The sequence below is a fragment of the Saimiri boliviensis genome, chromosome 11 (genome assembly GCF_048565385.1).
Source record: "Saimiri boliviensis isolate mSaiBol1 chromosome 11, mSaiBol1.pri, whole genome shotgun sequence".
NCBI lineage: Eukaryota > Metazoa > Chordata > Mammalia > Primates > Cebidae > Saimiri > Saimiri boliviensis.
This window is the reverse complement of record NC_133459.1, coordinates 90,241,598-90,253,626: the sequence shown is the minus strand read 5'-3', so window position 1 is coordinate 90,253,626 and position 12,029 is coordinate 90,241,598. Positions and strand designations below refer to the sequence as shown.

At 40.4% G+C, this 12,029-nt stretch overlaps 1 protein-coding gene across 4 annotated transcripts in view; it reads right to left on the bottom strand.

Annotated features, from left to right (window-relative positions):
- The window catches only part of LOC141579894 (tripartite motif-containing protein 64-like), a 56,580-nt gene that overhangs the window by 33,012 nt on the left and 11,539 nt on the right, over positions 1 to 12,029 (bottom strand). For 2 of the 4 annotated variants that reach the window (XM_074381164.1, XM_074381163.1), the window contains 2 exons: positions 10,863 to 10,973; positions 4,746 to 4,833 (listed from right to left, as the gene is read on the bottom strand). In XM_074381164.1, the coding sequence (XP_074237265.1) occupies positions 4,746 to 4,833; positions 10,863 to 10,957 (183 nt within the window). In that variant the 5' untranslated portion in view covers positions 10,958 to 10,973. Of the gene's footprint in view, positions 1 to 433; positions 4,834 to 5,851; positions 10,974 to 12,029 lie in introns of those variants that run through there. The other 2 variants (XR_012512492.1, XM_074381165.1) reach the window with 2 other exon arrangements.

Sequence of the window (12,029 nt, the reverse complement as noted above, 5' to 3'; positions counted from 1 at the left end):
ACTATGCATATAAAAAGAGACAGTTATAAACAAGAGACAAGAATAACACAGAAGAGATAATTCTCAGATTTTTCTCAAGAACAAAAACAAAGGTTCTCTAATGACAATTATATATATGGACTGCAATTCTTTATTTTTCAGATATGGTTGAGCTTCCTTGAAGAGACTACATAGTTAAGTGTGTTGATTAATACCCTGCAATGGAGATTGTATTGCTTAGGTAGAGTATCTTTAAGGTCCCATGTAATTGTTTTAAAAGGTATAAACCTTAAAAACTATTTTGAGTTTGTTTCATTTTGTCTTTTAGCCACTCAATAATAAATTTTCTGTGTATTCTTTTCCCAGTGTCGTAGAGACTAGAAGCCCAGAACATCTATTTCTTCATAATTCCTGTCAGCAGAATTTTAGACTGTATTCCACAAATACAAGGCATTAACAAAAGCATTGGAGAGGATAACAGAAGCAAGTATCATTCCTGTTCACGTGGATGCAGCAAAGAATCACATGGGACAGGACATGCATATGACAGACATAAGGTTTTGCTAGTGACTGTGGACATTGTCTATCAAAATACTCCCACTAGTGCTGCAGCAGTCTGAGAAAACCAATGACTACTTCCCATGTTAACTAAAAAATTTTGATCTTCTAGAAGTCACTGGCAGATTTCCTTGGCTTTTTCTTCCTCAGCTTTTCTATAAAACAGCTGTTTTATAAGAGCTGTTTCTAAATTCCTTTATTAAATATCTTTCTGTTTGCTATAGCTACAGTGCTTTCTGTCTTCATGGTCATAGCAAGACTTGTTGAGAAAAAATGTGCAAATGACATACCAATAATACAACATGTTTATAAACAGCAACTTTTAATATAATATGCTATATTTTAATTTCTTATTGGTATCATCATTGATGCCATGTTCTACTTCACATGTCAAAAATATTTTAAATTGGCTATAAATATATATGCTTATATTTAATCTGTGAGAAAAAAATGAAATCATTAGCTTAAGAGCATGAATTATTGTCACTTCTAGGAATCACTTAAGGAATAACCATAATAGATTGTTGTAATAATTATGTTTTTTTAATTCACAGGTAGCCTTACTTAAGCATATTCTGATTTTGTTTTCAATGGGCTAAACAAACAAAATTTTATGTCTTGATTTTCTCACTTTCAGTTTGTAATACATATTTAATTTCCATAGTCACTGGGTAACTATAACATGGAAAACACAATATTTCTAAAATTAGCTATTTGTGTTTAATATCATTCATTAAATAAAATGTAGTTTTTAAAAGAATTGCCTCTGATGGCAGTGGTGGCCTATCTGGAGCAGCCTCTGTGGGGGTGCCAGCTGCAGTCGGAGAGGCACAGCCAGGGCTGCACACTCCATGGAGCCAGCGGGAGCCGCCAGGAACAGGTGGGAACCCTGCTCCCTGCTGAGTTGGTGAAGCAGAAGAGCTAGGCTCAGGGACACAGCTGCAGCTATCCAGCTGCAGCTCCAGACTCAGAATCCCTGCACTCTTGGGGACCAGGAAGCACCTCTCCCCCAAGTGGCTCAGATGTCTCTGTTCTTACTCCCTGGACTCTGCCTTTCCCTTGGCACCTGCAATAATTTTGGAGGAAAGCTGTGGTCAAGCCCGAGTGCTGTTGCAACCTAGCCAGTTGTGCACATACTAAAGACAGCACTGACAATATCCTCCACCACTGCCTTGGTGTCTTCCAGATTTTGGGTGCCAAGGAGCACAGGAGGGAGACTGGAAGGGGCTAATGGCAGCTTGGCACAGGGTTGCAAGTTCTCCTCTGTGAAAACAGAGTGGGTTGAGTTGTACTGAATGCAGATGGTAGCAGGCAGACAGGTTCTTGGGCACAAAGGGTGGGTCCCTGTTGAAACTCAACCTTCAAGCCAGGGATGGGTTACCAGTTCCAGGTGGAGTCTGTGGCTTGGAGTGAGAACTTACGGTGCTTTTTTTGGCTCATCCATGGCCACCTATTGATCAATCAGCACTCAATTCCTCCCTTCTGAGCATATAAAAACCCCAGACTCAGCCAGACTCACACAGACATCGGTACTACCAGCTGCAAGAAAGAGTTACTCACTTTGGATCTCTGATGAGCTGTTTTGTTGCTCAGTGAAGCTTCTCTCTGTCATGCTCACCTTCCAGTTTTCCACTCATTCTACTTGGACGTTGAACAAAAACTCAGGACCAGACAAATGATGGGACTGAAAGAGCTATAACACAAACGGGGATGAAACATGCCCCCTACTCATCACTAAAAGGAGAGAAGAGAGAAGAGCAGTGGCCCTTTTGGAAGCCTAGACCTAGGTGCTCCCCAAGCCAGGGCTGACACTCTTTGAGGCTCTGCAGTTTCTGGTGTCTCCAAGCTGCCTGGCACCCACAGTGGAAGCTAATTTTAATACACCTGGTCCAGCCACAGCCTCACTGGGTGCCAGCACCTGTGCCAGGGCCTAGAGCTGCCCACTCTGCCACAGCTGGCACACCTGGCTGTGAGCAGTGGCCAGAACCCACACTGGCTTACACACACCTCACTGCTCTATGCCTTGCTCACCCTTGGCAGGCACGGAATCTGAGCTGCTAGCATGAGCCAGGCACAGCCTGCTGGGCCTAGTGGATGGAACCAGCCCCGTGACCTGAAAAGAGCTCAAGCAAAGATGCTACCAGCTGCAGATGGAAAAGTGGCTGGTTCTGAGCTGGAAAAGTGACACCCTAAGGATCCTGTGACCCTTCCATCATATTTCCTACTTTGAACTCAAGAAAAAATATGTAAAATTAAAAGTCCAGTATTAAAGGTAACTGATTCCATATTTCTGTTAATATCTACAACTGTTATTTAAAATCTGTTCTAAATTTTTAAATTATACCTTGACATTGTTCAATTTTGTGTTTATAATTAGGATATGCTTTATTTACTTTGGGTTTCAAGGAAATTTAAATATTACACAGAAATGTGACACTAATAAAAAACAAATATGCTTTCAGAGCAGTTTGATTATTTAGGACACAGGACTATTTAATTATTATAGTCTCCTAGATAGCAGCTCAATATATTTTTCATACTTTACTGCACCATTCTGTGATACATAAAATGTAAAACTAAAGATATATATTAAATTGTATTTGAGACTATTTTATTTCATTTGATGCATTAATAAAAATTCAGGTTAGTGTATACATGACTATTTTAAGCAACATGAATATGTTTCCATTGTTAATGTTTTTGCAATATAATACATAAAGTGTATAGTTCTCTATGTGAACAGATATAAGTTCAATGTGAGCATTAAACGTCAAATTGTATTTTATTTAACTCATATAATTAAATTTCATGGTAAGGTGTTGAGGTATTATCTGATGATAAATATTAAAATAAATATTAAAATATTAATGAAACAAATTTTCTTTGAAAAGTGTTTAAATAATTTTTAAAAATAGCATGCTCTTCTTGTCTGTAAATGCTATGGAATTTAAAGTTATCTTTTTATGTCTAAATGTTCAAAGACCCTCAAATTAACAACCAATTTAAAATTTGTAGTTTTCTTGAAGGTTTTAGTAGCATGCAACTTTTATAAAATGCAGAATGTGAATTGAAGATTTATGGGTCTGTAAAACTCATTATGGAAATAGGTTCATAGTGTTCCATCAGAAAACAGCACCTGCTTTTGTTTAAGTTCTATTTTGTGAGAAAACAAATTTAATCTATTGCAGAACTAATCCAGTTACATGCATTTTGTGAAATATAATACATAAAAACAAATAATAGAAAATTTTGACTCAGATATTCCTGTTTCTGTAAAGCTTTGCCTTTCATTCTCAACCAAATATGTTGCTGATATCATGCTTATCAAAAAACATGTTTCATGAAGTTTGTATCTTAAAAAGAAACTTTACAATTGTTTTTTTTTTTTACTTTTATTTTGAAAACACTTTATAAACTTAAGGAGATGATAATCTGAATGTAATTTACAGGATAATGCACCACATTAAAAGTAGAGGGAAGAAAGTGAAAAATATATTCAATAAACCAACTTGCAATTCTGGATTGTTCCTAAATATAGTAAGCTTTTATAGCCAAATAAAAATTGAAGGACATAACTTTTTTTTAAATCAAACCCTACTTCTATATAGAAATCTGAGGTTTTAGAGACTAGAGAAAACCATATATAACAGACAGAATTTTAAAGAATAAATGAGACATTCTCTTTGCGTGGCCTGAGCTATATTTAGTGTTTAAAATATGCATATGTAATATTTTCTCTTAAATTATTAATTTTCACATAGACATATACATGATACAAAAATAGGTTCAAGTTTGATTTGATAATCAAATGTTTTTCTCAATTTAAATGAAGGACTTTTTAGGGCTAGAATAATATTTTAGATTAAATCATTGATATCTTTCTAATGACAGCATGTCATACTGGTTCATTTTTTGCGTTTTGCAAACACGTTCTTTTAAAAATTTTCCAAATGCACATATGAAGTAGAGATTACAATGAACCTCCATGCAACAATTTCCCAACTATCAGTGCTTTCTTCTGTAGTAACATATGATCTACTAATCTCATCTTAACATCTCTATATTAGCTTTGACACTCATTCTGACACCACAACGTGGGATAAAGTTTCCATCTCAGTTTTGAAGCAGATGTTGGAGAAAAGCATGGCCAAACCACCATGAAGCTCTTCAAGTTTCTCTGCAAAATGGTACAAATCAATTTTTCTTACTTTTTTTGGCCAAAGCCGGTTGCCAAAGGTGGCCAGGTTCAGCTCAGTAGGCGTGGAAGTCTTGTCCCTCAGTGAAGCACTGCAAGTCCTGTGGCAATGGTTGGGATGTATTAATTATTTTCCAGCGAGCATAGTGAATAAATTATAAATTTGTCAGTTGACTTGAACAAGAGTAACATTATTTTTTGGAGTCTTCCTATCCAAGGGTATAACATTTATTTTCAATTTGTTCAAATCCACTTTGTGTGTCTTGGGAAGTTTTCTTATTTATGTAGCAAAACAACAACAACAACAACAACAACAAAAACGCTTTTGTTACATACACTATTTAGATAACTTCTCATTATTATTATTATTATTATTATTATTTTGTTTTTTTGAGACAGAGTTTCACTCTTGTTACCCAGGCTGGAGTGCAATGGCATGATCTCGGCTCACTGAAACCTCTGCCTCCTGGGTTTAAGCAATTCTCCTGCCTCAGCCTCCTGAGTAGCTGGGACTACAGGCTGTGCCACCATGTCCAGCTAATTTTTGTATTTTTAGTAGAGATGGGTTTTTACCATTTTGACCAGGATGATCTTGATCTCTTGACCTCGTGATCCACCCGCCTCAGCCTCCCAAAGTGCTGGGATTATAGGCATGAGCCACTGCACCTGGCCTCCTTTTTATTATGTCAGATAGAACTTATGATTGTCTTTTGAATTTAAACCATTTTTATTTTATTGTTTGTATTAACTTTTTAATTGCAGCAAATTTTTTATAAACAACAAGCAGTGTGAGAGGCAATATAAAATGTGCAAATAAGTAAATATGTGTTCATGTTCTTAAGCAGCTCATAATTACAAAAGACATAAGATATATCTAGTTAGTGACACTTTTAATACTACTTAAAATAGTAGGTAACAAATATATAAAATGGTTTGACTATGAATGTGATTGATTTAGACATATGTTCCTCTGTGGAGCAATGTATTTAATTGAGCTAAGTAGATTAACAGTGTGTGGCTCTTTATTATTCCCTAAATACCTCTCATGAACTACAAAATAGTATTCAATAATATAAATACATATGTGAAAAACATTTTTCTGACCAGTGGCATACTTACAGAGTTTTAAATAAATATGAGATATATACAGGATGCTGTGGAACAATAAAAATTTGATTAAATTCTTTTGTCATCGAGGCTAAAGTTTAGTGCTAAATATTTTATTTTAAATTATCTGAAGATAAGAATTTAATAATATTGGACACTGTTAGAGTAGATCTCAATCACTGGCACTAAAATACTTACCTCTGTCTGTTGAACTCTGAAATCTTACCAGTATTCCTTTTCTTGTAAGGTGCAGCTTAGGGAAGATTGGCCCCATTGCCATGCAAAGAGATGTAAAGTGGATTCTACTCAAAGCAACCTTGAATTTGAAACTGGGTCTTCCACTGTTTCAAAGCTGAACTGCAGGTCCAAATGTGTACATATTTGGACCTCATTATCTTCATCAGAATCCTCAGGCATGTGTCCTCAAGGACTTGTGTGTCAGCAGTACTCAGCATAAAGTTATTTCTCATTATGGCAAATTATAATTAATTTGCCAGTATATAATTCATTATCAAGATAAAGTTATTTATCATTATGGCAAGGACAAATTTAGAAGACTTACTAAATTTACTTCTTTGTTTCCCCAGCTGGAAACAGTCAATAGCTACTGATATCACCAGTGTGATACCTTGGCTGAATACCTTGGCTGTGTTAACTGCTTTGACTCAACATGGAGCAGAGGTATTGGTGTACTGCACCTCGAGATGCTGAAATATGGCTGAAGTCCAGGGTCACTGGCCCAGGCCATGCACTGAGGTCATCCCATGCGGCATCAGCCACTGGTTCCGATGAACCCACCATCACTACACTTCTCATCAGTCACCAGTCACTAGACTGAGAATTGTGTGAAAGCTGGGATCCTATTTTACTCACCTCTGTGGTCATGGTTCTTAGCTAAGGGCCCAGCACAGAGAGGCCTCTCAGCAGTGTTCATCCATGACTGAATAAAATTGATTAGAAACTTCCGACTCTTTCACCTACATTTCTGTCCCCTATGTCTTGTAAGGATGCTCTTTCTCTCAGAATGCTGCAAATCCCCTTCCCTAAAGAGGCGCCTGTCCTACACCATCACTGCCCCAGGATCCTCTCCTGTGGGAGCTTGAAGGAAGACAAGCCTGTTCTGAATTTTTTTTTTTTTTTTTTTTTGGAGGTGGAGTGTCGCTCTTGTTACCCAGGCTTGAGTGCAATGGCATGATCTCAGCTCACTGCAACCTCTGCCTCCTGGGTTCAAGCAATTCTCCTGCCTCAGCCTCCCGAGTAGCTGGGACTACAGGCACACAGCACAATACCCAGCTAATTTTTTTGTATTTTCAGTAGAAATGGGATTTCCATTTCTACTGAAATGGTCTACCATTTCATGTTGACCAGGATAGTCTCAATCTCTTGATCTTGTGATCCACCCACCTCGGCCTCACAAAGTGCTCAGATTATAGGCGTGAGCCACTGCACCCAGCCAATCTGAAAAAATGTTCTCTTACACCTCCCCCTGTCATTAGGAGCAATGTCCTCTGACATACCCTCCCATCTTCCAGGCTGCCACAACACCTCAGTTGGGTAGAACTACCGTATCTTGTTGAAATGATCTGTGTGTGTTCTTCCACTCACTGGCTTGTGTTTTTTTAGAGACATTAAATACCTGAATCACAAGTGCTTAGCAAAGTATAAAGAAAAGTAAATAATAAATATTTATGGGAAACTTCCCTCAACTGAAGATGCAGAAGAATAGTATAAGTATCACTGCTTCATATACAAGCAAGGGACACTTACTCTGGCACCTGACCTAGGACAGAGCTGTTTGATTAAGAATGAACATCTCCAACCTTTCTCCAAGCACGGTTATTCCCTCTAACCCACACTGACCTGAAGAGCATCCACTGCTACGGCAGCCCTGAGGTCGAGGCTCCTGGGTCTGGGGTGAGGGCTCATGGTCACATCCTCCCGCTCCTGGAGTTGAAGCTGCCCCTCACTATAAACCAGCTCTGATCTACCCTATGCCTCTCTGGACAGACGTAGGAGATTCCTGTGGAGTAAGTTTCCCAGTCCCCACTGCTCAGCTCATGCTGCTCCTTGAGAATTTAAATTATCACAGGCAATGCCCATTTCCCTTCAGGCTTCTGTCCCAGTTTTCCCTTATTCTCCCATTCTTTGGTTTTCATCTACCAATGGCTTGTCCTTTGGGGATTATTCTCATCCCCTAAACCTGCTGTTTCTTTATTCCACCTGTTCCCTGATCTCTGGGATTCCAGTGTGTAGACTCAGCTCAGCCTTCTGCAGGAGACACACAGAGTCAGGTCTCAGCTGAAGGTCCCAGGCAGTATTGAAAACCATCTCAATTCCTCAGAGATGCAGAGAAAACAGAGCAGGAAGTGACCTCGGAGAGGTACAAAAAGCCCCTACCTTGCCGATGAGGAACCTGAAGCCCAGAAAGACTGAGACTCTCCCAGGCTTCCTCCTTCACCACTTGGTGGCAGCAGATCCCACACACAAGCCTTGGCCTAAGCCTCCCTGCGCAGAGCAGGTAACTCACCCTCTAGAAGCTCGCTGCTGCCTTTCAGAAACTTTAGATGAAAAACAGCAATGTCCACTGTGATAACAAAAAGAGTAAAAGCCCCTTCCATTGGACAAACCCTTTATCACAGTTGTATAGTCCTGGTGTTTATACTCGGTCAGCTGTCATTCACTAGCTGCTAGATTGGGGCAGGGAGCACATAGGATTAAATAGCATTTCACACAACCCTGCTTTCCCGGCCTGGGCTCTCAGCTCCTCCATTCTTCTTCAAAAACTTTCTTCTGCTCTAACTGCTGGAGAGTCCAGGCCCTCATGTGAGTCATTTCTCCATGAAGATCCCTGTTATTTTCTTCCTCTCCTGGAGATAGAGAGGGCAGAGATTTGTTCTGGGACTCCATAGTCTTAGGTTTTCTCCTAAGCCAGCCAGGGCAGTTGAAAGGAATCATGACTGCGAGAGGTCAGGACAGTGAAGAGGAGCATGGGCTCACAAGGACAGCCCCTCGTGAAGATGGTCAGGACCATGCCACCGGCAATATCTGACCAATTCTGCTGGGATGATGCAACAAGGATTAAGTGGACGATGCCGCCATGAGAAAGGGGAAGAACCAAAAGAGTGGGGGAAGAAGAAAAATAAAATGTTTTCAATAACGATAGAAAAATATGCAGAGCCCAGAGGCAAAGCCCCCTGTCACAGAGGGTTAGTTCCAGGCTGAGGAGCCCAATCAAGAAATCCCTGCTGGACATTGCTCAGCTCCATTTCAAAATGGTTTTGGATCAGTGACTTTGTTCCCTCCACTTTCCCTCTTTTTGAACAAGAATCACTAGCGTCGTTATTCTGTGACTGTCCCACCAGTGCACATTGAGGACAGATAAGCTGTTTGTTCAGTTTCACAGGTCAACAGAGGTAAGGGAATTATATCAAGGATCTGTATTTGGGCCAGGCACGGTGGCTCATGCCTGTAATCCTAGCACTTTGAGAGGCCTAGGGGGATGGATCCCCTGAGGTCAGGAGTTTCAGACTAGCCTGGTTAACAGGGCAAAACCCCTTCTCTACTAAAAATACAAAACAATTAGCTGAATCCAGTGGTGCATGCCTGTAATCTCAGCTACTCAAGAGGCTGAGGCAGGAGAATCGCTTGAACCCAGGAGGCAGAAGTTGCAGTGAGCCAAGATCACACCCCTGCACTCCAGCATGGGTCACAGACCAAGACTCACTTTCAAAAACAAAAACAAAAAAGAATCCGTACTTAATGGACACCCTCAGAAGCCTCATTCACACTTGGTGTAGATGATTTAAATGAGATTTTAAACTTTTGATCAGATTAGAGCTACATGACATTTTTCACTTTGAACTAATGCATTCATGACACGAAACTTGGAAACCTTAGGTGAAAGGGTGAATGTATTTTGCATCTGTGAGGGATGTGAATGTCTGGGGAATAGAAGTTAAACTGTGATAGGTGGAATTTCTAAAATGGTCTCCAAACATGCTGTACCCTTATCTCTGGAACCTGTTAAGCTGATAAGATATTCCTGTGATTACATTGTTACATGGCAGTCATATGACTTTAAAGAGTGATATGGTTTGGCTCTGTGTCCCCACCGAAATCTCATGTTGAATTATAATCCTGAGTGTTAGAGGTGGGGCCTGGCAGGAGGTTATTGGATCATGGGGAAGGTTTCTAATGGCTCAGCACCATCCCCCAAGTGCCATCGCATGAGAGTTTCCATGAGATCTAGTTGCTTAAAAGTATGTAGCACCTCCCCCCGCTCCTCTCTCTCTCTCTCTCCTGTTGGCCATGTGAAGATCGTGCCTGCTTCCACTTCCACCATGATTGTAAGTTTCCTGAGGCCTCCCCAGAAGCAGAAGCCTGCACAGCCCACAGAACCATGATCTGATTAAACTTCTTTCTTTATAAATCACCCAGGTCATTAATTATACACTGCAAGAACAGACTAATACAAAGGTTGTGCCTTCCTGAGTGCACTGGATCTAATCACATCACTCCCTCAGTGTCAGAGATTTCTCTAGTGGGTAGGAAAAGAAAAAGTCAGAGAGAGGATAGGAGCTGGAGAAGAATTCCATGGGCTGTTGTTGGTTGGAAGATGGGAAAAGTGAGAAAGAATGCAGGTGGCCTCTGGAGTCAGGGTGTCTCCTGGCTGAGATCCAGGAGCACTGAAAAAGGGATCTCAGTCCTCCACCCACAAGAAGAGAAATTCTGCCGATACATCTGTAGTAAACTTGGAAGAGTAGCCTGATCTCTGGATGAAAAACACAGGCAGCCCATAAATGGATTTCAGCCTCCTAAGACCCCGATCAGAGAACCCAATCTTTCCTGATTTCTGTGGTTTCAAACCACTAACTTGTTATAATGCGTTAATAGGTAGCAACAGAAAACTAGTTACAGGTGCCTATCTGTACTCTTTTTATATTTTCACATACATGTATGCTAATCCCTATAGGCACAAAAAAGAAAAAAAAAGCAAGGGACTACATTAAAATGTTATACTTACCTTTGTGGGAGCACTGTAAGGGCTGTTCCAGAGCCCTTGCAACTAGAAGAAGATAACGAAGGGCATTTCAGGCAGGTGAGAAGTGTCTCTTCCATGTTACCAATCCAAATTCTGAAAGAAAAAAAAAGATGTTAAAATATTTAACTCCCAGCCAGGTGTGGTGGCTCATGCATGTAATTCCAGTACTTTGGGAGGCTAAGGTGCGTGGATCACCTGAGGTTTGTACTTGGAGAGCAGCCTGACCAACATGGAGAAACTCTTTGTCTACTAAAAATACAAAATTAGCCGGGCGTGGTGCTGCATGCCTGTAATCCCAGCCAACTCGAAAGGCTGAGGCACAAGAATCACTTGCACCCTAGAGGTAGAAGTTGCAGTTAGCTGAGATTGCACATAGCACTCCAGCATGGAGGCTCATGCCTCTAATCCCAACACTTTGGGAGGCTGAGGAGGGCAGATCACCTGAGGTTGGGAGTTCAAGACCAGCCTTACCGACATGGAGAAACCCTGTCTCCACTAAAAACAGAAAATTAGCTTGGCATGGTGCTGCATGCCTGTAATCCCAGGTACTCGGGAGGCTGAGGCAGGAGCATTGCTTGAACCCAGGAGGCAGAGGTTGCAGTGAGCCGAGATCGTGCCATTGCACTCCAGCCAGCACAACAAGAGTGAAACTCCGGCTCAAAAACAAACAAACGTAACTCTGCATAACATTATCTGCAAATTCATCATCTACATTTCTAATAGAAGGATTTATTTTTTTAGCGCTTTCACTTGTGCCCACCGGACAAGGTTTGATTGCAACTATCTGCTACCAGCATAGACGAACCAATTCAAGGAGAGCAATAAATGGGACTAACTACTAAGTTCCCATAAAGAAAGTCCTTAAGAATAAAATATTTCCTCTAGTTGACACAAGATTAAGACAATGGTCCATTACATAAAATCCCAATCTAATAAAAGCTGAAATGTAATGTTGTCTGTTTCCCAAATTTTAATTTTGTTCAGGCTCTGTCATGATGACCAGGGATTGGAAAATGACTGCAAAGAGCCTCTGGGGAATCTGGGGAGGGAAGAAAGGTAGTCTGTATTCTAAGAGGGGACTGAGGTGATGGCTACAAAATTCTACATATCTACGGAAATTATTCAATTCTACATTTGTGATTACTGACT